Genomic DNA, 27,185 nt, shown 5'->3' with positions numbered 1-27,185 from the left:
CTACAACCCTCATAACAAAGCCTCTTCAACTTTACCTGAATACATCAATTCATTTAATCCATATATCTGTTCAAATGAAGTCATAAATTATGTAAATCAGACTAAAAAAGTATAAGAAAACAAGGGCACATTCTTAAGAAATAAAGACCACAAGAGACATTAGTGCCTCTACTATCCTAGTCACAAATAATTGATATTATTTTGGAATATGTTGCTGTTTTTCAAACTCATATAGTCTTTCATATAGGAATCTCATATTCATTCAAAACTTCATCATTTATTAGAGGAAATTAGCATTAAAAATGTCAAAGTGTGTGAAGGACTAAGGAAAAGAATAATAAGTTTGTATGCAAAGATGCTCAAATTTATTACATAAGCTTTTTAAATCAAAAGATTAAAAGTAAATGCAAGGTCCCAGACTCTTTTGATTACCAAAACTTTAAGCAAAGTATCAAGCAACGCTTACTGACCAGTTATGCAAATTCAATATCATTTGTATTTTCAGACATTGTGACAGCCTAAGGTACATTATATGTTAACTTATTAAGTATACACAAATTAAATCTTTAGTTTTGCTTGTTTGTGTGTATTCTATTTCAATATACTTTTGCATTTTCTTTGTTCTGGTATGCCCATAATATTTCTAATTTGATGGAATGTTCAATTTTGTTGTGCGTCCTTTGTTGTTTTGTTTTCTGCCTGATGTTTTATGATTCATTAGCCTTGCTCTACCTTTTTCTTTGCAAGTAGCCATTTCATTTTCCCCCTTTAGTTTTAGTAATTTCAGCACTTTTGTGTTGAAAACACTTCTTTTACAATGATTTTTGTAATGATCTTTAGGATCTATTTCATTTTTCTCACATTGTTCCAGATTTTGCATGTGCTAATTAAGAATCATAGAGATATATTAGGATGTATTTAAAGGAAATATATGTTTTGCATCTTGGGAAACTTTTTTTTATGCAGCAATGCTTTTAGCACTTTTGCACTGTGCTGTTTTGTGATTTTATTATATTCATTCATTTATTTCTGTTCAAGATATGTGTCCAGAAATTACCGCCACCCCCTTGTGGATATTTAGTTATAGGCACCGCCAATAGATGGCGAGCGCGCTGATCTTGGAGAGCACATTTATTTTTATGGGATTCATACGAGTTTTTGTATCTTTCTTTTAGTCTTTGATATAGCTAGACCACGCAATACTCGACAAGCTGCTGTGTCATATGATTATTGTTTGACCATCGGCAACTTTCGGGTGGGCCACTTTGATACTTGCTTCTTTCCCTACACGTCGAAGCTTTGGAACTCAACCTTTTCTCAAGTCTTTGATAATAATTACGACTTGTCACATTTCAAGACAGGTATTTCACTTTCTTAAAAATTCGTAAATACTTTCCCTTGTCTTCTCTTGTTCCTCTTCATAATTATCTCTATCTTTCGAGTAAGGCCCAGCCTTGATGTAGACTTTTGTCCGTGAATGGAGTCTTCAACATAAAAAGAAAAATTATAATATTGATATCGCACCAGTGAAAATACGTAAGTTTCCGTAAAGACGTAGCCATTTTCTTTAATTCCAAGTAAAGAAAAACGGTATAGTATGACGTCAGAGTTAGTGGAGTATGACATCAGAGTTACACGGAATTTTCAGAATGGAAGACTTGAAGTTTGGTCCTGCCATTGATGCTGCTAGTGTATGTGCAGGCACTCCATAGCTTCCCTGGTATTACGTAATACCAGAGATAAATATCGTCTGTACCTTAGGCCATTTAAAGATATATGTGAGGGATTATACACGTGACAAGCACAGATAGTGGCGTGGCGGGGAAGGAAGACGTTATCAAGCTCAACCTCCACCTTTACCCCTACATCAAAGTCTAGACACCACAACAGGTTTTCGGGGTCTCAGTTACCACAATGTTAGATATAGGTGACCCCATGAAGGTGGAGGTGCCTAAACTGGACGACCTGTTCAGGAGAGACCCCCTCCTCAGGCCTTACGAGAGGGAGATAAAGCGGAGGTAAGAATCTTGGGTTTTGGGAAGGGAATAAGTTGGTATTGACAGCTGATTGTGGCATCGGTGCCATGATGATGATGGCGATGATGACAGGTGTTGGTGGCTGCATGGCATTCATGACATTGTCGAGGAGTGACGTATTTCGTACTGAAACTTTATAGGTCACGAGGGTATGAACCATAACGACCCATAGGTACTACAGTAGCCAGGTTGATGTAACCTGGTCGTAGTTTTATGCTTAAAGGCAGCGTTGCCAGTTCTTTCAGCCAAATTATCGTATCACTCTGGTCAATATTATCGTAATTTGGGCAAAAGTATCGTACAATGATTTTTTTTCTGGGAATGGCGTATAATTGCCACCTTGACATATATACAATAGCGCATAAGCTTACAAAAATATACCGCTACTTTTAATTACATAAATTATTCTCTGCTATTGAGGTGAAAATTGATATTGCACTAAATACCATACGTAGGTTAAAAAAGCGTTTTCTTCAGCTTCTCTTACCATGATACAGACATTCTGAGGTGGATATCTTTGTAGAATCATTCAGTTGAATGCGGAACTTGGTCTGTTTCAAGTGTTTTTATTAGGTCCTGCTTGTGAGACTCTGCCATAACATTAAGACACACTTTTTTAGCACTTTGTCGTTTTCATTTTCGATTCTTGTGCACTTGCTGAGTCAGGCAACCAACTTTTAAGGACCTTAAATGAATAATGAACCACACGGGATCTTGTGTTCCATCGTAAGTGCAGTGAACTTTATTTCGGCAGCTTTGACAGTATCACTTAGATTCACTAGCTGTATTTACGTTAGCAAATGACTTTATTATAGTTTTTGATGATGGCCCACATTTCCTTGTGCTTTTCACTGTTTTCATGCTACTTAATAGTTGTTGTGTGAGCAGTTAGTTCAATATTACAGTTGCGACAAAGATCCTTGTATGGACCTTTTTTTTAAAGGCCTCAACCAAGGAAACTGTTTGTCTCCTTTTCGGCTTAATATTCCCGTTATTACTTCGGTCAAATACTATGATGATGATTGTATGATCTGCACAGAAGGCAACATTATGAATCCTTCACCATCTGGGGATCGTTACGGGCCTGCTAGTTACCACGACCCTTTGATGGCTATAAGCAACCTCGTAATTAGTGGTGGATGTAATTAGCTTCTTAGTCGTTACCCAGCACAGTAGTGTTTGGTAATTAATGGCAATTTACTTATCGCCAACTTTGGAGGTTGTTTACCGCTGGTTAGTTAGTTGTGACGATGCTTGGTCGAATGTAACCTGATAGCTTTTTCTTTTCTTTTCCTTTTTTTCTTTTTTACATTGGAGGCTCCATTCTCGATAAAAGTCTACATCAAGAGCGGGCCTTAACTGAAATATAATGAAGTTAATGAAAGGGCAAAAAAACGAAGAGACAAGGAAAAGCATTTACGAATTTTGAAGGAAGTGAAAAACCTCTCCTTTAAAAAACTGTCAGGTCATAGTTAATGGGAAAGACGTGGGAGGGTAGAGAGTTCCAAAACTTCGAGATGTAGGGAAAGACAGTTATCTGAACGACCCATCCTTCAGTTGCCAACGGCTACAGCCTTTTACTTACTAGTTCCATAGAGTTTTCATGACCGTCATCGGTTATAACAAATAAAAGTGTTATTATAAGTCCTTGTGACTGTAACGTGTTATGTATTACGAGCTGTGATGGGTAGTTCAAACGATCCTATTATGGAGTTGTACCAGTCGGGAGGCAATACCCTAATTCCACTCTATCAACATATGTTTCTCCGATCCCGTGACCAGCCTGCGCAGTCCTCCTTGTCATGAGCCCAGGAAACAGATGTTCGTGAAGTGACCAAGGTGGCAATGAAACCTTAGGGGCACCTTCTCTGTGCGCCGTTGCATCATGCAATGGCAGGAGGGTTCAGAATCAGTCTTTGTTTGCTTGACAACTCACGTGCACATATCTGTTCGCTGCCAAGAGTAGGACGCAACGTTGACGTTATAAATAACCATATTTAGATACAGATTCTGTAATGTAAATATTATTTAAGTTATATAAAAGTGATTCATTCATTTGTTGGGTTTATTGGCCAATGAGATGAGTTAGTTCGTTAAGCCTGCAACCCTTTTTTGATTTTTGACTATAAAGTCCTTGCATAATGATCCTATAAGTGCTATCTAAACCTATAGGAGGGGGGGTGATGATGATAAAATATAGATATTGGAATAAAAGTTGGTAAGTAGTATTGCGTCAACGTGGCAGCAAATATTACCCAGTTGGCATAGCATCCACTGTTGCAGCTGCCAGAAGGACTGCGAAATATTATTACATTAAAGATAGGCCTTCAACTTGCCATGCATGACATACATAAGTTATGACATATCAACATCGGCAATTCGTCAGCTCGACACCTTAACGGGATCTGTTCTAAACCGAACCAACCCTTCTCCAGGCCAGCAGGATAACGATCAAATAGCCCTGCCCACCACACAGCCAGCCTGAAGCAGAACTTCTCAGAAACAGCCACACCGGAAGCCATCCCCGGCACAGAACCGACCCGGCGAACCGCCTTATGTCATCTTGATTATTTCCGTTTCCTTGAGAAAGATAATCAGTTTGTTAATTGAATCCGTGTCATCACCAAGGAGATAGTATACGGTGAAGTTAATTTTCTTTTTTCTTAAAGTTATTAAGAAAGGAAGAACTTGTGTTAAGTACGGGCTAGGGTAGTGAACACGTCTTAGGTAAGTTTGACAACATTCGATTAGAACACGTCTTAGATAAGTTTGACAACATAACTCATCGATTAGAACACGTCTTAGATAAGTTTGACAACATAACTTCGATTAGAACACGTTTTAGATAAGTTTGACAACATAACTCTGCGATTAGAACACGTCTTAGATAAGTTTGACATGTCGGCTAGGATAGAAGACGTCTTACATAAGTTTGACGACGTAAGTCTCAACCAATCCCAAGGATGTGATTTTTGTCGTCCAGTTGGGGACGAACAATGCAGTTACTGGAGATCGGGAAAAAATATTAGCAAATAGGGAACTTAGAAATAATATCAGGATTGCTGCCAAGGTATGAACGTCGATTCCTGTACCCACAGTAGAATACTGGGGATAAATAGAAGAATCGAAGCTGTCTGTAGGGAGGTGGATAGTGTGTTTAGTATAGGCCTGTGGCATCATTTTAGTCATGATAGATCTCTGTACGCTGTGGATGGTCTTTACTTAAACGGAATAGGGAAATTATTGGATAAGAACATTAGGCTTTTTTTTTCAATAGAGGTAAACTACTCACTAGAGCAAATTCGGTCAAGCTGACGAAGGAGCTCGGAGAGGGGGGAGGGGAGGATAGCTGTGGGAGGTGGGTCAGTGTGTTGGGGGGAGTCTGAGTGTGAAAGGCATCTGAGGGTCAAGGCGTCCAGTTTGACCGCTGTAAAGGTAGCGGTAGAGAATGGACGGGACCTTGGCGTAGAGATCCCACTCACTTGTACCCACACGCTTACTGTCTTGCAGCCATTACGAAATCGCTGGTGTACCTCACTCTCCGGCGCGTTCCTTATCCTCACAGGAAGCCAATCGGTCTTAATCTATATCTTGGGCTTCTCCCAAGGAGGTGTTATATTTTTAGCCAGCGTGCCTACTTCTTGCACTTCCAGACCAGAAGTCTCACTCAGGAAGTGTATTCTGAGGGCCAGGGGCCTGATGCTTCTGTCGACGGACTAGTTCGTATTATTGTGCCAGGCGCCAGACAGTATTTCTCCTGGTCATCACAATACCACACTTTAACGAAAATTCATCTGGACGCAGAAGCCGGAGAGGAAGCACATTTGCCCCAACTTCCAATCATGGAACTCTGGTACATGCCAGAGCTCTAAGACACATTTGCAGGCATTTATTCTGTAGGCATCCAACCTTCTCAAACTCGCCGAACCATGCACCTGAGAGACATGGTCTAGTTTACTTCTAATATAAAGAATAATTTGATAAATCTATATGACTTTGCTATATAAGAATAAAGATAATATGATTCTGTATAATACTCGGATCTACATATCTTATAATCCAGGTATTCTCTTTTTTATTTTTTACAAATTACGTGAGATTCTCTTAGGGATATCGTTCCTCTGATGTAATTCTAAGCTTTATTAGATATCAATGATGATAAAATGTTGATAGATATTTAAATGATCAAGTAAGACCCACCACAGACCCAGTGCGATGCCCTTTGTGTTCTATCTCTAGCCTCGCCCTTCGCTACCCCTCACCTCCACACCCCACCCACCCTTCCCCGGTAACACCCGATACCCGTTAATGACTAACGCCTTCACCTCGAGTGTTGACCACTTGACCTGCTCCGGGATGAGGTCAAGCATAGAGTTTACCACCTTTTAATGGTCAGTGAAGGGAGAAACGAACTGATGGACGGTAAATTGTGTTAGATTTGTTGCCAGAAGTTGCTGTTGACTGAAGTATTGTAGAAAACTATTTCATCCCATATAATGTCGCTTCTTAATTTCTCTCTCTTCGTACAGTAAGCATAATTCATAAGTTATATGTATTTCACGGAAGAGAGCGTTCAAGTAGCATTCTATTTTTGTGTGGGATCAAGTTGAACTGCGGCCATTGCTTATGTAATATTCTTTTGCTTATGGGTTGTTACTGTTGAAAACATTGACTGTTACCTTTTCTTAATTTTCTAAATCTGTTGAGGGGGAAAAAAGGTCAGTTTGTTCTATGGATGTAGATTTATTTCATCATCTGTTGTTCCGTGTTTCCTGCCGCTGACCAACTAGGTTCCATGAGAGAGAGGGAGGCTTAATACACCGGAATTTTCATTAGATGATCTGTTCTCTTTTAAGGAATTCCGTATTTTATAACAAATCTTTGATTTAAAGGATGTGATTCAACACCATGCAATATTCTGTCAGCGTAGCCACGGAATCAAACGCATTATTCAATTTTTTTTTTCACACATTCGCCATATCCCGCGTTAGCAAGGTAGCGTCAAGAACAGAGGACTGAGCCTTAGAGGAAATATCCTCACTTGGCCCCGTTCTCTGCTCCCTCTTTTGGAAAATTGTTCAAACATATGTAGATTATTCACATACAGTGAAGTGGGGGAAGTCAAAAAATCTTTACCCTTATTTATCACTTATAGAAAAGCTTCTTATTGAATCCTCTCTTATCTTTAAAGGTAATAGCACCAATAAACATGAAAGACTGCATGTATGAATAGATAATAAATTAATGAAACCTCACTTGAAATGTGGTAAAATCAAGAAAACAGTAGCTGCCCTGACGTCTCGATATTTGCATTTGTTTAATACATGATAGTAAGAAAAAAGAACGTTCTGTTGTTTAAAACTCCTCAGCTGTAAAACTTACAAGAAAATCTTATCGTAATCAATGTAAATTTTTACAAGAACGAGCTGAAAATCTAATCAATTGGTCGCCTTCATATAGGCGTTCTAATAGTGGAAATATAATGTATATATAGTATACCATTCTTGAGTTATTGTGCAAACAAGACGATGTTCACAGACAAAGACATGAGTGACAATGCCTCGCACACACATTAGCAGCAGCGGGAGTGTGGGAACAAGAATCAATACATATAAGAAATTATAAATATTCCAATAATGTAAGATGGCGTATGATAGTTAGATTGAATATATCTTATCAAGTCATCACCCCCAACACAGTGCTAGACCATAAGATAAAGACATTGTGAGAATAGCGTCTTGCCAACTTGTGGACAAAGCTAATGTTTGGCTGCTGTGTCAAATATAAAACATGCTATGTCAAATTTAAAGCATGTGAATGACGAAACTGAGCACTTCAGGTAATCTGTTACCCAATTTGTCTACATACAAACAATTGTGCTAAGCACATGATCATTTCTAGGCAGAGTGTACAATTGCCAATAGCTTATCCACTGTCAGTGACAGGAATGCAAAATACTTCATGTCATATAATAATCCATTTTATTTGGCTGTCAAAAATCGTACAGGGATGGTATTTCTATAGGTGCATCATACGTAGCATTTTTTTCCCTTATTTTGATTTTCCACTTGCAAATAAGCACCTGACTAACATACTTGACGGCACAAGGTCAGACATCGTCAGGTTACGTTAGGTTAGAAAAATAATCAGAAGTATATATACTTTAAACCACTCTGCTGGCTACTCACACTTATACAAAGCATAGATATAGCCAGTTTCACCTCTAAGCGATAGTGGCTTACGCCCTTTATCATAGAAAGGCAGAAATACTCCGCCTAGCAACCTGACCTCCGGGGATAGAAACAGCCCAGATGGGCAGCTCGCCAACACCTACTTAGCGGAATTCTCAACTTTTTTACACAGTGTGACCATGGCGGTTACCGGCATGCGACCCGTGCCTTGAGTAGTGAGGCTTACGTCTCATCTACGTCATCAGTTGTGTCATCACTCCATCACTGGCGTCATCAGTGGCGTCATTACATCACTGGCGTCATCAGTGGTGTCATCATTACATCCCTGGCGTCATCAGTGCGTCAATTACGCGAGAGTTAGATTATCAACAAGGGTCCACAGGTATGTTTGGTTATTCTCTAAATCCAAACTTTTTCTACTCAATATATAAAGTATGATCCTCATTCAGATATTTGCTGTGTTTCTAAGAAAGGACTACACTTGAAACAGATTGGATTGAGTAAGACATCTTGCTCCAACCCATCACTGAATTTTTAAAGAGGAAGATTGGGAGGTTAAATTCCATGATTATCTTAGTGTCAGTCGTGTTACAACAGCTTCTGTAACGAGGTTAGGAGGTCATTACCAGCAGTAAAGAATAAATAGAGAGTAACAGCAAAGAGAGTTGTTGAATATTTAGATAGATATGAGTAGGGAAGGAAATATACAAAGTAGAGGTGGGGAACACCAGCCAGGCAGCAGGCGAAGGGTAGACGGAGGTCAGGAATTATTGCAGTAATTCGACGTTACAGGACTTGTAACCCTTTGAGTCGTATCGTCCATCTTGAAAGGTTAGGATAACTTAAAGCCGCTGCACACACACACACACACACACACACACACACACACACACACACACACACACACTCAGTTAATCATTCAGTTTGACGGTGCAGGAGAAAACAACAGTCAAACCTGAATGTGTGGATGGACAAATAACTGTGCTGCCTTCAAGTATACTTGCCAAAATGTTGTCCTGTGCCACATCTGACAGATGCTGCAGAATCTTATGTAAAACATACAATACGAGGTAATTAAGAGGAATTATATTGCACGATATCTGGAGAAGTCAAACGGATTTTATTCCTTTGGAAGTTCATGTGTCTGTGAAAATAAAAAATCTATGTTGTCTAATCCTGTCAGGTAAAATGAGCGAACACCGTAAAATGATTTACATTGTATAGTCAACGAACTCGTTTCTCTGTCACATTAATGGGGCGGATGGATTGCTTCAGTTGTTCAATAACCTGTCGCTTTCCATATAGAATATATGGAAAGCGACAGGTTATTAATTGGTTAAAGCAATGCATCAGCCCCATAAATGTGACAGTAAAACGAGTTCTTTGACTATAAATGTAAGTAAATTATTTTGCGATGTTGGTTCATTATACTTAACAGTATTAGCTAATAACAACATAGATTTTTTTATCCTTCACGAACTCTCAAAGGAACATACTCTAACCTCTCCAGATATCGTGCAATATAATTCCCCCGTTAGAGTATCTTTTCATTCACTGGAGAGGCAGCCAACTCAGTCATACGTTGTTCCTAGCCAGCAGCAGCCAGACATGAGTCACCTTACGTCAGGCACCTTACGTCACAGCTATGTCCGGGTTTGTGTGGTATTTGCGGCGTGGAAGCCACCAGGTCGCCAGGCTAGGCTCTGTTATCCCGCTGAAACTTTGACTGTTTGCTTCAAATTTTTACGAAGCCTTGAACTTGTATTTAAATGTCTGTCGTAGCCACTGGAAGAGAGCTCTTTAATTGTTCATTTTAGAGCATATTCTTTCATATGAATCTGTTTAATAGCATGGTCAACCTCGGCAACAGACTTCAAGATTTTCCGAGCATTCAGAAGATTCAACACTCGCCATTTGAGTCGAACTTATATAGAAATAGCCTGTCGTTGGTATGACCAATTGCAACAAATTATAGTGACTGGGACTGTACGCTAAAACATCTAAATACCGTCTAGAATATAAGCTAGAAATGCCGTCTTATAAAAAAACAAACGCTGAACTATTTCAACGTTTTCTCTTAATCCAGGAAATAGTTCTTCATTAGTTTTGTTCTGTCTGGGGCCTTAATCCTTCACGTGCAGTGGCGTGGTGCGTACACTAGAAAGTTTATGTAACATTTTGACCCACGAACCACACACTGCAGGTAATTCTGTCCAGGAAGCAGAGAAAAACTTGCAAATGAGAATGAATCCTCCAGTGTATCGACTTGCTTTAGGTATCTGCCAATTCTCTGAATAAGAAAATAGAATACCATAAAGACGAGGGTTGCTTTGCGAGTTTAGAGTATATACATGAGCAGAACTAGAAATAATAAACCAGGAAATATAGAAATTAAGAAGAAAAGAGATAGATATACATCGTAGGATGAACTAAAGAGCGTAGACAGCAGTAATGATATGAAATGCCTATAATGATAATTAATGATAATTTTAGATGGGTTTGAATATGGGGAGTAAACAAATAAAGGACATCTATAAATGTAGATTAGGCACGTGAGAGGTGGTCCAACCGCCCATACCACTTGTTATATCACGACAGACTGGGGTACATGACTAGGCCACACGTCCCCTGATTGCCTTGTGACCAAAGCGGTAGTCGTACTCAGGGGTCTGATATACTTGGATAATAATCATATTGCAACCATTGATTCACTTTGCTAATTTGGTGGATGCATGAAAATAAACAAATACCATATCCAGACATGAGCTATATGGTAAAGAAATCTGGCTTTAGTTACCCCTTGCAGTCGAAAACCATTAAGTTGGCAATATTTATTCTAATTATCTTATGTAAAAAAAGATTATCAGAAAAAATCATATCCAATGTTTGCAAGAACAAAAATGAAAATTTACAAGTACGTAATACTAAGGACTTGAAAATAGACAAAAATATGGTACTGTTATTCTATAAAAATCTAATGATCTATGCGGTGGGCAAAGCTATGTATTATATTGCACAATACAGCTTCCACACATATTTAATCTTGGGCCACATTCATAGTGAAAGTGGGGAAGGTGTTAAAGATTTTTCGTTGTTGGATGTAGCTTATGCTAATGTCCTTAATAACCCTGGTAGTTGATGGGCCTCAAGCCCAAACAACCAACAATTCTATAAACTAATTCCATCACATGTACCGACAGACCGGCCAGTGGCAGCAATGGTTCCCCGAACACGTTCACCTGACCCGTACCCATGTTGACACCTGAGAACGGGCCATCACTGACCCCGAACCCGCTCCAAGCTTTGTCTTTGTGGATGGTGTAGAATGGTATACTTTGCTAGACAAGGATGGTGCTGGAAATTATGAGTTAATGGGATCAATGATGAACAAAGATGGTGTTATATGTTAAGAGATGATGGTGGTAATAATGGAAATTGAGAGTAAATTATTGATAATGATGGTGTCCGACGCTATAGGAAGGTATTGAAGTCTATTAATCAATAAGTACAACCCTTGAGCATGATGGTACAAACTCTAAGCACGACGGTACGACCCTTGAGTCATACTCAAGGGTCGTACCGTCGTGCTTTTGACTTGATCCATAAGTCTCAGGACAAAGGCCAGTAGTACATTAGTACCTAAGGAGTCCTGCTATGATCATGCTAAGTGGTCGTTTCGTCGGTCGTGCTCAAGAATCGTACCCTCGCGTTCATGGTACAAACTGTTCAAATGAAATATGATCATTATATTTCTCAGATTTCCTTCTGAGCTTTCTTCATAATATCATCTTTCCTCCCTGAAGAAAGATATGTTGATAGGGTGGGGTTTTAAACCACCGCTTAGCGCTTGCCGGTGGGAAACTCAGTTAACAATATGGGAGTGGCGTGAGTCGCATGTCGATTGTTGTGTATGATGGAGTGTGCGTGTGTTTGTGGGATGAATGCCAATAACCTACGAGGAAGGAAGGTAGAGAGAAATATCAAACTGGGCAAGGGAAGAGAACTCAACAGCAACTATAGTGCCGACTCACTGCAACGCAGTGATCTGTGACTGCCTGCCACTTTCTATCATTAATCAAACCTTATGGATATATCTACCATGTCTTTAGTCTATGTGTTTGTGTGGACACATACGCCCCAGACTGAGCCAGGAAATCATTCATTAACTTAGCTACAGAGAAAAATGGACATTTGAGTTGGATGTGGGTAGGCTGACGCGACTAGGATCAAAGTCATGTAGATCCGACGCCCTGGAGGACCTTTGTTGACTCATGGTCACAAACTTGCCACTTCACCTTACTGTATCTGTGTGTGTGTGTGTGTGTGATGCAGTCAAGTAATATTTGATTAAAATGAGAATAAAGTAAGAAACAAAAGATTAAAGAGAATGACAACCTGAAGAAGAAAAATAAATGAAGGTATCCGTATCCCTTCTGGGGAGGAAGAAGCGGTACGTGAAGAATCAAGTCATTCAGCATCGTTAAAACTACTTGTTCTCACACCAACTGGTAACCGAATAAATATGTACTTACATATATAGACAGCATAAATGCGCACATATATAGACCATTTTGTGCCTTGTGAAGTATCAGTGTAAAAAGAGACGTTGGCAGATAAAGCGGTAAAATAATAGATAAATAAACGAAAGATCAAGACCATGTAACAGTGATAAAAGGGAAAATAGTTACTATGATATGACAAGTTACCGAAATCGTGAATTTGACCACAAACTTTCAATTTCTTGAGCTTTGACCTTATCATTAAATAAGGTCGTACTTGTCACCTTCAATATAACCCAAGAACATCAGATGCCCTAAACTTTAACCTTGAAAAACTCCTGAACTCGTTAACTTTGACCTTGATCAAGAATTTTCGCGAACCTTTAACCTTGTGAAGGACCTTCTCATCCCGTAAACCGTCACGCGGAAACTTCCATAAAATTAACATCATCTGCAAGCGGTCTCGCTCAAAGCTCTACGCCCATTTTTAAGATTCATTATTACTTGCCCTTAGTGCATATAAAAAACACAGTAAAATAAGAACCATACGTAGGTGTCCTCCTTGTTTGAGTACATCAATTGTCATCAATACTACAAACAGATATGATTTTGCTGGCAAAACTAGGCTTAGTCTAAATTTAGAGAGATAGTTACTCCATATCCTAGCCAGACACATTTGTACACGTGATTTGCAAGTGGGAGGAGACGGCTGACGTCTGTACCCGCACGCACTCCTTGATGTCGTACATAAATGCAGTAATAGATATCGAAATTAATCATAATCTTTTCGTAACTAATTGGTTCTTAGTATTAGTAGGGGTATCATTCAGGCAATAGATTTAATCACTGGTGTTTTTTCTCATGGAGAGACTAAATGTTGAATCGTACGCTTGGCAGTGGTTATGTTGTATTACCGGCAACGCGGGAGCTGGAGCGTGATGTGAGGCACAAGTCAGGATGGTACTACGGTTGGTGCTGGTAGTGTAGGTACAGGCACTCCATACCGGCCCTGGGATTACGTAACGTCAGTGAGAGACACATCGGGCTGTACCTTAAGGCTGGCTGAAGATATATGTGAGGGATTATATACGTGACAAGCACAGATAGTGGCGTGGCGGGGAAGGAAGACGTTATCAAGCTCAACCTCCACCTTTACCCCTACATCAAAGTCTAGACACCACAACAGGTTTTCGGGGTCTCAGTTACCACAATGTTAGATATAGGTGACCCCATGAAGGTGGAGGTGCCTAAACTGGACGATCTGTTCAGGAGAGACCCCCTCCTCAGGCCTTACGAGAGGGAGATAAAGCGGAGGTAAGAATCTTGGGTTTTGGGAAGGGAATAAGTTGGTATTGACAGCTGATTGTGGCATCGGTGCCATGATGATGATGGCGATGATGACAGGTGTTGGTGGGTGCATGGCATTCATGACATTGTCGTGGAGTGACGTTTTTCGTACTGAAACTTTATAGGTCACGAGGGTATGAACCATAACGACCCATAGGTACTACAGTAGCCAGGTTGATGTAACCTGGTCGTAGTTTCATGCTTAAGGGTCGCATCGTCGTTCTCAAGGTGTAACTGGGTTGCTGTGTGTCATGTTAATGCTTGGCTTCATAGAAAAGACGATGACAAATATATTTTTATATGTTATGTTAATATAAGTGTGTGACACTTGTTAAGTGTCACTACAAACGTACGTGGCACTTTATAATGACTGATATTTTGTGTTTATTTAGACAATGTATTAAACAAAGTTATGTTGATAATATAAAGTTTAAAGAACCAAGTATGATTGAAATCTTTTGTTTTTCTTATGCTGTAGGGCTATGAAGACAAGGGAAAACGTGCGGCGAATGTTTGTGATTGAAGCTTGCAGAAATCATGAGAACCTATGAACACCTCATCTGACTTTTCTTAGGGGCATAGATTTACCTTTATATGTGGTGTAATTACTTCTTAGCATTGGTATATTGATTAGTTACATATCATTAAGATATACAGACTAGGTGTGTGTGTGTGTGTGTGCATATGTACATAGGAATTTAAACGTCAACATCCATATAACTTAAAGAGACAAGGCAACATAAGTGTCAGACTCTCTCAGTGGTATGCAGTAATCACACAAACTTTCCGGCAACTGAATGTAATCATCACCATATGGTTTACTTTGAATAGGGTTGTAGTTTAAGTTATGTGAGGTTTTTAATGGCTCTGTTGATTTTTATCCCACATTTTCCTTGGTCATTGAAGCATATCCTGCTTTCCATTTCATTATCATAGGAAATGATAATTCTTCCCTGATGTAAATCACTTCTGCTAGAGATACAGTCTATAAATTTCCTCCAAATCTGTAATTTTATACTTGAACTGGAACTTATCTGCAGAAATGTACCAACATTATTTTGGTTCACTACTGTGGACATAGGTAATAGCTGAGTATGGGAAGATTGGACGGGGCATGAATGGTGACTCAGTCTGTCATCTGTTTTTTCCTATGCCTTTTTAAGGAATTGATGTGATGCACAGTTGTGTATGTGTTTGGTATATTTTGATTAGAATATTGGTTTTCCACATGTTAACCTACTTTTATGTTAGTTAACTCCACAGTTTCCCCAATAGTCATAACCCTTGTCACTTCCCATATTTCTGAATTGGGCATTCATCTTTATTTCAGGTGGTTATTACAAAATGTGGTATCAGGAGACTCAAAATGCCTATAGCAATGTAAATCATATATAGGTGCAGCGATGAAATAACTAAAGGCCTTCTACTAGAATTTTGAGTGTCTGCAATGTGGGCAGGTATTTTAAGAAGGGAGAGATAGTCAGGTAAAAGTATTTAAAGCTTAGTGATTAATTAGGAGAAAAAGTAAATTGTTGTAAGAGAACTAAAACTTAATGTAATGAAGCAAGCTGTCGAAGAAGGACTGAAACTTAATGTAGCGAAACAACCAAGGAGAAATGTAACCAAAGTTAAACTAATTTAACTTCATCCTGGCATAACCTAATGTACTTATATAAACAATTGTTTTGGAGAATATTGCTGTAGGTACTTGCTGAACTTCTTTGATCTTAGCCATTGTATGATTGCTTCTGTCTTTTCCCTCCGAGCATTGCAGATATACCAGTTGATCACAGTACTTATCTAGATCCTTAAATCATGCAATGAATGTGAAAAAAATTTAGGGGATTGAGAAGTGCTGTCCTGGTACTACAGGACAACATTTGTTTCTGTAAACACATCTTCAATTTCAGAGAAGTGTGGCTGTATTCATTGTATGTATGAATCATGGTGAAGTGCCTGAGGATTGGCGGAATGCATGCATAATGCCATTGTACATAGGCAAAGGGGAAAAAGGTGAGTGTTCAAACTACAGAGGCATAAGTTTGTTGATTATTCCTGGGAAATTATATGGGATGGTACTGATTGAGAGGTTGAAGGCATGTACTGAGCATCAGATTTGGGAAGAGCAGAATGGTTTCAGAAGTGGTAGAGGGTGTATGGATCAGGTGTTTGCTTTGAAGAATGTGTATGACCATATGAGAGATACTTAGAAAAAAGATGGATTTGTATGTAGCATTTATGGATCTAGAGAAGGCATATGTTAGGATTGGTAGAGGCTTTATGAAAGGTCTTGAGAGTATGTGGTGTAGGAGGTAAGTTGCTAGAAGCAGTGAAAAGTTTTTACCAAGGATGTAAGGCATGTGCATGAGTAAGAAGAGAGGAAAGTGATTGGTTCCCAGTGAATGTCGGTCTGTGGTAGGGTGTGTGATGTCCCCATGGTCGTTTAATTTGTTTGTGGATGGGGTGGTTAGGGAGGTAAATGCGAGAGTTTTGAAGAGAGGGGCGAGTATGCAGTTCCTTGGGGACGAGAGGGCCTGGGAAGTGAGTCAGTTGTTTTTCGCCAATGATACAGCTCTGGTGGCTGATTCGAGTGTGAAACTGCAGAAGTTGGTGACTGAGTTTGGAAAAGTGTGTGAAAGGAGAAAGTTGATGGTAAATGTGAATAAGAGCGAGGGTATTAGGATCAGTAGGGTTGAAGGACAAGTTAATTGGGATGTAAGTGTGAAGTTTGGTGGAAATGAAGTGTTTTAGATATCTGGGAGTAGACTCAGCAGCGAATGGAACCATGGAAGTGAGTCACGATGTGGGGAAGGGGGTGAAGGTTCTGGGAGTGATGAAGAATGTGTGGAAGGAGAGAACGTTATCTCAGAGAGCAAAATTGGTTATGTTCGAAGGAATAGTAGTTCCAACAGTGTTATATAGTTGTGAGGCATGGGCTATAGATAGGGTTGTGCAGAGGGTGGATGTGTTGGAAATGAAATGTTTGAGGACAGTATGCGGTGTGAGGTGGTTTGATTAAGTAATGAATGGGTGAGAGATATGTGTGGAAATGAAAAGAGTGTGGTTGAGAGAGCAGAAGAGGGTGAGTTGAAATGGTTTTGACATATGGAGAGAATGAGTGAGGAAAGACAGGCTAAGAGGATATGTGTCAGAGCTGGAGGGAACAAGGAGAAGCAGGAGACCAAATTAAAGGTGGAAGGATGGAGTGAAAATGATTTTGAGTGATTGGGGCCTTAATGTACAGGAAGCAAGAAGTTTGCAAGGAATAGAGTGAATTGAAATGATGTGTTTTACCGGGATTGACGTGCTGTCAGTGGTCTGAACCAGGGCATGTGAAACATCTGGGGTAAACCATGAAAAGGTCAGTAGGGCCTGGATTTGGATAGGGAGGTGTGATTTTGTTGCATTGCACCTGACAGCTACAGACTGTGAATGGATGTGGCCTTTTCTGTTTGTTTTCCTGGCGCTGCCTTGCTGAAGCAGGGGATGATGATGCTGTTTCCTGTGGGACAGGATAGCACCAGGAATGGATGTATGAATGAATATTCTTGTTCATTTCCCTTATTAATAAGGTAGTACCAGACACTCACAAAGGACAACCTCATATACTCACATCCACTGTGGCTATCGTTTATAATGCACTGAAAGCAGAGCCTCTGTCCACAACCATTCCCCTGACCACTTCATATGTCTTGGTTCAGCCCAGTGATGGGTCAACCCTTTTGTACCACATTGCTCCAAGTCACTTTCTCCAATGCAAGAGTCTCACACTCCTGAATGTTCAGGCTCTGATGACTCAAAGTCCAACTCCATCCTGTCCTCTGCCCCATGATACATTTATATAACAGCTAAAGTTGAATGACAGCTGTATGAATGTTCATCCTATAGTTACCTGTGGATATTTTTGAAATACTTGGTAACTACTTTCTTGGTGTACTGTTGTGTTGATGGTGGATTGTCAGAAATGTAAGTACAAGGATTTGATATGTTTCTTTAGTTTGATGTAATATGGACAATATATATAAAGAGAAGGGAAAACGTTAGGCTTAGTTTGTTTATAACAAGATTTTAACAAGATGGAAATGGTTTTCACTACAGTGAATCTGTTGTCTTTTGGTGATCTTTAATTATTTCTTAAATACTTTCCTGATGTTTGATTTTTTTTATATTGTTGACATGTTTAGGTGGGTATTAAGTATAACATCACTGTTACCAAGACTTGCTTTGTTTTTGGGAAATCTATTTTAGCATTGTTAACATGTTAATGTCAACAAGAAAAGGTATATGCATGGTTTAGAGGTATTTATTTATTTATTCATAATTAACTTTAGGTTCCCTTTCTGTAATGGTCATGATTTGAACCACTACACTCTGTTTCAGAAAAATTATCATCCTTGATATCTGTAGGACTAAGAAAAAGGACTGTTGTGTTCTAGGAAACAAATTTCTGTCTTAAATATGCATTTATCACATAGGTTGAGTGAATTTAAGGGATTGTATGAAATAATAAGTTTTACTCTTTACCTTCATTTTACTCTTTACCTTCATCTTTCATCTCTCTTTGCTAATATCAGCAACCTGCCTTATTTAAGAGGGAGGTTTTTCAGGTTCGTCAAAACCTCTCAGACTGCTCTGTTTATTCTCATTTCTCTTTCTCTGTAACTGTTTTTAATATTTAAAAAGTCCATGCTGTGGTGAGGTCAAAAGTATGAGACTGGAGCCTATAACATGAAAAATTATCAGAGTTATCACCAATTAGTTTATTCATATATTTGATTTGGGCATTTGAGGACTCCTCTGTTTTTCATGTTGATCATCAAATTTTTATAAATTCCAGTCTTCCTTAGCAGTGCTGAAAGGCTTATCTGTATTACCAGTTAGGGTACAGAATTGTTAGATCATTGTGCTTGCTGGTTCTTTCTGGCTTTTACATATACTATAGGTGCTATTTTCAGAAATTTATTCAACTTTTAAATGACTTTACAGGAAATCTATGGGATTGTAGCCTGTGCTTTAAGTGTAATTTTTTATGTGATCAGTGATGGTTTTTTTTCGTCATTTAAGGTATGGCTGCTTTAAAAAGTTGGTGGAGCAGATCACTCAAGCAGAAGGTGGGCTGGACAATTTTTCTAAAGGATATGAGAAATTTGGCATTCATGTGAACCCAGACAACAGCATCACTTGTTTGGAGTGGGCACCAATGGCACAAGCACTCTTTCTTAAAGGAGATTTCAGTAAGTTGCAATTGAATTTTAACTATTCCTTTATAGAATCAATGCATACCTTTAAAGAGCCATGCATTTAACAGTGAGCTTGCATGTAAATTTTTTGGATACTCTGGCTAACTTTTAACTATACCTTTATATCTAAAAGAAAAAAAAATCATTTTTTATCATAGTTTGCATTTGTGTGATTACAGATGACTGGAATAAGGTGTCCCATCCTTTCAAAAAACAGGATTTTGGTAAATGGGAAATAACTTTACCAGCCAATGCTGATGGTTCATGTCCCATCAAGCACATGGCACGTGTGAAGGTAAGTCTCAAAAGATTAATGCAAAATGGAGATAATAAGAAATATTCTAAGGTATCTAATTCATGAAGCTTCCTTTGCAGATTTAACCAACAATTGGAACTTGTGTTTCATTCACTTACAAGGTACAGTAATTGTAAGGTACATAGATATTGTTGAGAGTATTCTCAGAATAAAAATATCTTTAAATTTTTTATCCCCTTGCACATTCATCATGACACATTCATACTTTTTGACTCTTTATAGAAAATGCTGTCTTTGTTTTTGTCTCTGCAAATATAACTCTTTTTATTTTGGTATGTTCATTTTAACCACTTTTCATTTTTTACAGTAAGGATGATAATATTTTTTTAATCACTCAAGGAAATCATGTTTTCAAACAAACCCCCAAATTTGCAGGACCTAGGGAAATGCTATTATCCCATGTTGTGACTCATGATACTCAAAAGGTTTTTATGAAATATCAAGTAATTGAGCAATCTGGTAAAAGATTAATACTTATTTTTTAATTGTTTTTAATTTACACAAATCCTGGTTATTCAGATTGATGTGCGTTTAAGGTCATTTAGCCGCTAGACATTTTCAGATATATGGCAGAACCTTGATAAAACCATAAGTGCAGAAAATATGGGAACATTGTTTGACAGAAAATTATGAATTTTGTTCTCACCAAGGCATGTTGGAGGATGATCCTGCACAGTTGTTGGGACCCTGTTTTATTGATTGCCTAGTAATTGTGCATCCCATTCTTGTACCATGCAGAAAGGTAATTTCATAAAGAGTTATCTAGAAAAAGTTAGATACATAAACATGATTCACACGAGAAAACTTTACTGTAAGATATGAGAGATGATGTTTCATTACAAAGAGAGGAGTGTGTTTGACAAAAAGCAAATGAATTTCATATTCACTAGCTACTACATGTTCATGCTGAGCCAGTTGGAACAAAACAGTGATGGATGAGTACAGAAAATGCACCTTGTTTGTAGACTGGACAAAAAAAGAAGACTGCTGATATGTAGATTTTTTTAGTCAATACAAAATAGTCTAGATCAGATCAGGAATTCACTGATAACCCTATTTAATTCACTTTTTAGAAAACTGCTGAGATTATCCAGTCTTGAAAGCACCAGTTTATTTGTGAATTTCACCTACCTGAAATGGAGAAAAACGTTATTTCAGTAGATTTGATTCATTTAAGATAATTCCATTGCAAACTTTTAGTTTGTTCCACGAAGTGGACTTCAGAACTAACATTTGACTTCTTTTCATCACAAAGTAAAACCATTGCTGGATTCAGTTTCACATATTACCCTTATAGGAAAGTCATTTCAATCTAGGCACCTGGACAAGAAATCCAGCATTGGAATACGTTAGAATTTTTAGGCCAAGAAAATTAGCATTTGTTTCCTGTGTCCTTAGCTCTTGAGTAATTTTATGATGATTGAAACAGTAGCAGTTACAATAGATTTAATGCTCTTTAAGAGTAATTTATTAGCTTTTAAGATTTTTATAGTGGTTAAGCTTAACATAAGTCTGTTAAGAGATCTTCCTAGTAAAGTGCTACCACCTTGTATTCATACATTTTTGACAAAAATTTTCATCGTAAAACAATTGGAGCTTTTGAAGTTAACTTAAACTTGAAACCAGCATTGTTTGCATATGCTTATTATTGTCGATGTACTTGTCACTTCAAACCCTAAGATCCTTACTGTTTAATGAATGTGAAATTTTGTAGACTTTTTAGTTTTTATTTCTAATTTATTAATTTATGATTTTATGCTTTAGAGATACACCTTTTTTTTTTTATCAGAATGATTTTTCCATTACAGTGCTGCTAGTAACTCACTTTACTAATCTGTAGAACAGGTTTCTCTAATGCTTTACTCTTTGAAAATGCCAAAGAAGAGGGGTGTCAGATTTATTTTGTCAGTGCCAAAGAAGAGGTGTATCTAATTTATTTTGCCACCTATATGTAACTTTAAGCTTGGCTACAAAACTCCAACATTTCAAAATTTGTATCCACAACATGTATTGCTGGTTTAACAGGATCTTAACTTTTTTTTCATATTTGACTGCCGTTTCTTTTGTTACTGAGGTAGCTTCAGGAACAGATGAAGAAAGGCTGCAGCTCTTCACATCCATTCTAGAGCTGTCATGTGTAATGCATCGAAACCACAGCTCATTGTCCACAACAAGGCCCCACAGGACTTTCCATATTTTACCCTGAACATTTCACATACCCAGGTTCATTCCCTTGACTGCACATTGACATTATGTACACTGAATTTCTTATTGTGATACACTATTGATGTTGAATATGTTCGGGTGTTATCTATCTATCTATCTATATCTCAGACTGTCATTCCCTTTGGGAACTCCCTCATGGGAGTAACTATGGCAAAAATCTCCATAACTGTTGAACTCCAGTGTTGCTTTTTATTCTATAGTGCCTTATACTTAACAAGTCACTGGTAGATTGCAACTCGGGAAGTGTTTTCAGAGGCTCCTACCTAATGTTCCTGCCAACGACTACTACCTAATGTGTCTGCCTATTAGTCTCATGATACAACCTACTATTTTTACCTAATATTCCTAGCTAATGCTCCTCCCTGTTACTACCTAATGTTTCTACCAAAAGCTTCTGTCCAACATTCCTCCCTACTACATCTATCTATTACTCTTACCATTTGCCAAAAGGCATGGCTAGCACAAAGCACTCACCACAGGAAAGTCTAGAGTTAGGAAGAATCAGTTGTGTCAGTTAAATGATATCAAGTGTTATTTGTGACCAGGAGAGATTGTATGTTTGTGGACAAAATACCAGCAGTACAACTGTGGATGAGGCAGAAAGAAAAGACAGCTACTTGGGTCAGCAGAGTGCAACTTTACAACCACTGAAATGCTGGCTCACTTTGTAGCTTTCACTAGCCCTCCCAGTACCTGGCACCAGTAATATACCTCCTTGGTGTGTGGCTGCCTCCCAACTGCTACCTACTAGTGGAAGTATCTGAAACATTCATATGCGAATTAGTATCTTCTGTGAAATCATATAATTTAAAAACTTTATTATTTGGATATTGATGTAGTACATGGTACATAATGTTGTTAGTCTGTTTTATCATTTGCATTCCTAGTGAATATGCTTTTTCCTTTCTTTCATACTTGTTCACCATTTCCTGTATTAGCAATGTAGTGCTAGGAACATTAAATCTGTAACTGTCTTGTAAAAGGCATCAACTCTATGACACCCTATTCACAACCAAACCTCACAGACCTCTATGGTTTTCTCCAGCTGCTTCACATGCCCTGATTCAATTCATTGACAGCACTTCACCCCTTGTATGCTACATTACAACAGTTCACTGTATCCCATGTATACCTTCCACCCTCCTGCATGATTAGTCCCTAATAACTCGGAATCATATTCATTCCATCCTTCCATCTCCAGTTTGGTCTCTCCCTTCTCCTTATCCCTTCCACTTCTGACCTATATATATATCCTTTATGTCATTTTCTCCACACTCATTGATGTAGTACATGGTACATAATGCTGTTAGTCTGTTTTATCATTTGCGTTCCTAGTGAATATACTTTTTCCTTTCTTTCATACTTGTTCACCATTTCCTGTATTAGCAATGTAGTGCTAGGATTATTAATTCTGTAACTGTCTTGTAAAAGGCATCAACTCCATGACACCCTATTCACAACCAAACCTCACAGACCTCTATGGTTTTCTCCAGCTGCTTCACATGCCCTGATTCAATTCATTGACAGCACCTCACCCCTTGTATGCTACATTACAACAGTTCACTCTATCCCATGTATATCTTCCACCCTCCTGCATGATTAGTCCCTAATAACTCGGAATCATATTCATTCCATCCTTCCATCTCCAGTTTGGTCTCTCCCTTCTCCTTATCCCTTCCACTTCTGACCATATATATATTTTTTTTTTTTTTTTTTTTGCCGCTGTCTCCCGCGTTTGCGAGGTAGCACAAGGAAACAGACGAAAGAAATGGCCCAACCCACCCCCATATGCATGTATATACATACGTCCACACATGCAAATATACATACCTACACAGCTTTCCGTGGTTTACCCCAGACGCTTCACATGCCCTGATTCAATCCACTGACAGCATGTCAACCTTGGTGTACCACATCGATCCAATTCACTCTATTCCTTGCCCTCCTTTCACCCTCCTGCATGTTCAGGCCCCAATCACACAAAACCTTTTTCACTCCATCTTTCCACCTCCAATTTGGTCTCCCACTTCTCCTTGTTCCCTCCACCTCCGACACATATATCCTCTTGGTCAATCTTTCCTCACTCAATCTCTCCATGTGCCCACACCATTTCAAAACACCCTCTTCTGCTCTCTCAACCACGCTCTTTTTATTTCCACACATTTCTCTTACCCGTACATTACTTACTCGATCAAACCACCTCACACCACACATTGTCCTCAAACATCTCATTTCCAGCACATCCATCCTCCTGCGCACAACTCTATCCATAGCCCACGCCTCGCAACCATACAACATTGTTGGAACCACTATTCCTTCAAACATACCCATTTTTGCTTTCCGAGATAATGTTCTCGACTTCCACACATTTTTCAAGGCTCCCAAAATTTTCGCCCCCTCCCCCACCCTATGATCCACTTCCGCTTCCATGGTTCCATCCGCTGACAGATCCACTCCCAGATATCTAAAACACTTCACTTCCTCCAGTTTTTCTCCATTCAAACTCACCTCCCAATTGACTTGACCCTCAACCCTACTGTACCTAATAACCTTGCTCTTATTCACATTTACTCTTAACTTTCTTCTTCCACACACTTTACCAAACTCAGTCACCAGCTTCTGCAGTTTCTCACATGAATCAGCCACCAGCGCTGTATCATCAGCGAACAACAACTGACTCACTTCCCAAGCTCTCTCATCCCCAACAGACTTCATACTTGCCCCTCTTTCCAGGACTCTTGCATTTACCTCCCTAACAACCCCATCCATAAACAAATTAAACAACCATGGAGACATCACACACCCCTGCCGCAAACCTACATTCACTGAGAACCAATCACTTTCCTCTCTTCCTACACGTACACATGCCTTACATCCTCGATAAAAACTTTTCACTGCTTCTAACAACTTTCCTCCCACACCATATATTCTTAATACCTTCCACAGAGCATCTCTATCAACTCTATCATATGCCTTCTCCAGATCCATAAATGCTACATACAAATCCATTTGCTTTTCTAAGTATTTCTCACATACATTCTTCAAAGCAAACACCTGATCCACACATCCTCTACCACTTCTGAAACCACACTGCTCTTCCCCAATCTGATGCTCTGTACATGCCTTCACCCTCTCAATCAATACCCTCCCATATAATTTACCAGGAATACTCAACAAACTTATACCTCTGTAATTTGAGCACTCACTCTTATCCCCTTTGCCTTTGTACAATGGCACTGTGCACGCATTCCGCCAATCCTCAGGCACCTCACCATGAGTCATACATACATTAAATAACCTTACCAACCAGTCAACAATACAGTCACCCCCTTTTTTAATAAATTCCACTGCAATACCATCCAAACCTGCTGCCTTGCCGGCTTTCATCTTCCGCAAAGCTTTTACTACCTCTTCTCTGTTTACCAAATCATTTTCCCTAACCCTCTCACTTTGCACACCACCTCGACCAAAACACCCTATATCTGCCACTCTGTCATCAGACACATTCAACAAACCTTCAAAATACTCATTCCATCTCCTTCTCACATCACCACTACTTGTTATCACCTCCCCATTTACGCCCTTCACTGAAGTTCCCATTTGCTCCCTTGTCTTACGCACCCTATTTACCTCCTTCCAGAACATCTTTTTATTCTCCCTAAAATTTACTGATAGTCTCTCACCCCAACTCTCATTTGCCCTTTTTTTCACCTCTTGCACCTTTCTCTTGACCTCCTGTCTCTTTCTTTTATACATCTCCCACTCAATTGCATTTTTTCCCTGCAAAAATCGTCCAAATGCCTCTCTCTTCTCTTTCACTAATACTCTTACTTCTTCATCCCACCACTCACTACCCTTTCTAAACAGCCCACCTCCCACTCTTCTCATGCCACAAGCATCTTTTGTGCAATCCATCACTGATTCCCTAAATACATCCCATTCCTCCCCCACTCCCCTTACTTCCATTGTTCTCACCTTTTTCCATTCTGTACACAGTCTCTCCTGGTACTTCCCCACACAGGTCTCCTTCCCAAGCTCACTTACTCTCACCACCTTCTTCACCCCAACATTCACTCCTCTTTTCTGAAAACCCATACTAATCTTCACCTTAGCCTCCACAAGATAATGATCAGACATCCCTCCAGTTGCACCTCTCAGCACATTAACATCCAAAAGTCTCTCTTTTGCACGCCTGTCAATTAACACGTAATCCAATGTATATATATATATATATATATCCTTTTTGTCATTTTCTCCACACTCATTCTTTCCTTATATCCAAACCATTTCAGCATACCCTCCTCAGCTCTCTCAACCCTGCTCTTCTTGTTACCAAACACCTCTTTCTTATCCTGTTGTTATTTACTCGATCAATACTCCTAACACCACATGTTTTCAGTAATTTCATTTCCAGCACATTCACACTCTTCTCTGCATTTTCATCTGTAGCTCATATCTCGCATCCATGCATCACTATTTGGACTACTTGACCCTCTATCATAACCAGTTTTGCCCTCCCAGATGGTTGCCTGTCTTTCCAGACACTCTTCAGTGGCCCCAGAACTTTCATTCCCTCACCCACCCTGTGACTCATCTCAGCTGTCATGGTTCCATTCATTGATATGTTTACTCCATGGTATCTAAAAAAAGAAAAAAAACTTTTTTGACTGCAATTTTCCCCATTAAGATGTACATTCCACCTAACTTGTCTCTTTGCACAGATCAACTTAATAAGTCTAGTTTTTATTCATATTTGCTCTTTCTTCCAAACTTTGACACCAACTTTTCCAATTCCTCTCTCAAATCTGCCCAGTTGCGCTTTATCGTCAGCAAACAACAACTGACGTACTTTCCAGGTCGTTCCACCCCCAACAGACTACATACCTGCCCTTCTCTCCATGATCTTTACATTTACCTCCCTCCCCATCCTATCCATAAACGAAACAAACAGCCTTGGTGACATCACACACACACCTTTACCTGGAACCACTAACCCTCCTCTGTATGTTCTCGCAGAAAAATGCCTTACTCCGTTAATAAACAACTACTTCTAATGGCACTAAGCATCTTTATTAACCCTGTCATATACTTTTTTCACATCTATATATGCCATTTACAAATCCTTATGATTCTTCGAGTAGTTCTCACTCACATTCTTCGAAGCAGGAACCTGATCCACACACTGTCTATCACTGTTGAAACCACATTATTCCCAGCTGGTGCTCTGTGCATGCTATCACCCTTTCACCACTTGTCCATACAGTTTACCAGCTACTTTCAAGAAACTTGTGCCTTTGTAATTCAAACATTAACTTTTGTCCCCATTGCCT

The 27,185-nt window shown here is 39.1% G+C and overlaps 1 protein-coding gene across 3 annotated transcripts in view; it reads left to right on the top strand.

Moving 5' to 3' along the window:
* The first annotated feature begins 1,795 nt into the window (after nt 1–1,795).
* AGBE (1,4-alpha-glucan-branching enzyme) overlaps nt 1,796–27,185 on the top strand; it is an 81,829-nt gene continuing 56,439 nt past the window's right edge. Inside the window, exons 1-3 of one of the 3 annotated variants that reach the window (XM_071675299.1) lie at nt 1,796–2,018; nt 19,138–19,307; nt 19,493–19,608. In XM_071675299.1, the coding sequence (XP_071531400.1) occupies nt 1,915–2,018; nt 19,138–19,307; nt 19,493–19,608 (390 nt within the window). In that variant the 5' untranslated portion in view covers nt 1,796–1,914. Of the gene's footprint in view, nt 2,019–13,641; nt 14,041–19,137; nt 19,308–19,492; nt 19,609–27,185 lie in introns of those variants that run through there. The other 2 variants (XM_071675300.1, XM_071675298.1) reach the window with 2 other exon arrangements.

This window comes from Panulirus ornatus, chromosome 20 (assembly GCF_036320965.1).
Source record: "Panulirus ornatus isolate Po-2019 chromosome 20, ASM3632096v1, whole genome shotgun sequence".
Classification (NCBI taxonomy): Eukaryota; Metazoa; Arthropoda; class Malacostraca; order Decapoda; family Palinuridae; genus Panulirus; species Panulirus ornatus.
The sequence above is the reverse complement of the archived record's forward strand: the minus strand, read 5'-3'. Positions and strand labels throughout refer to the sequence as shown.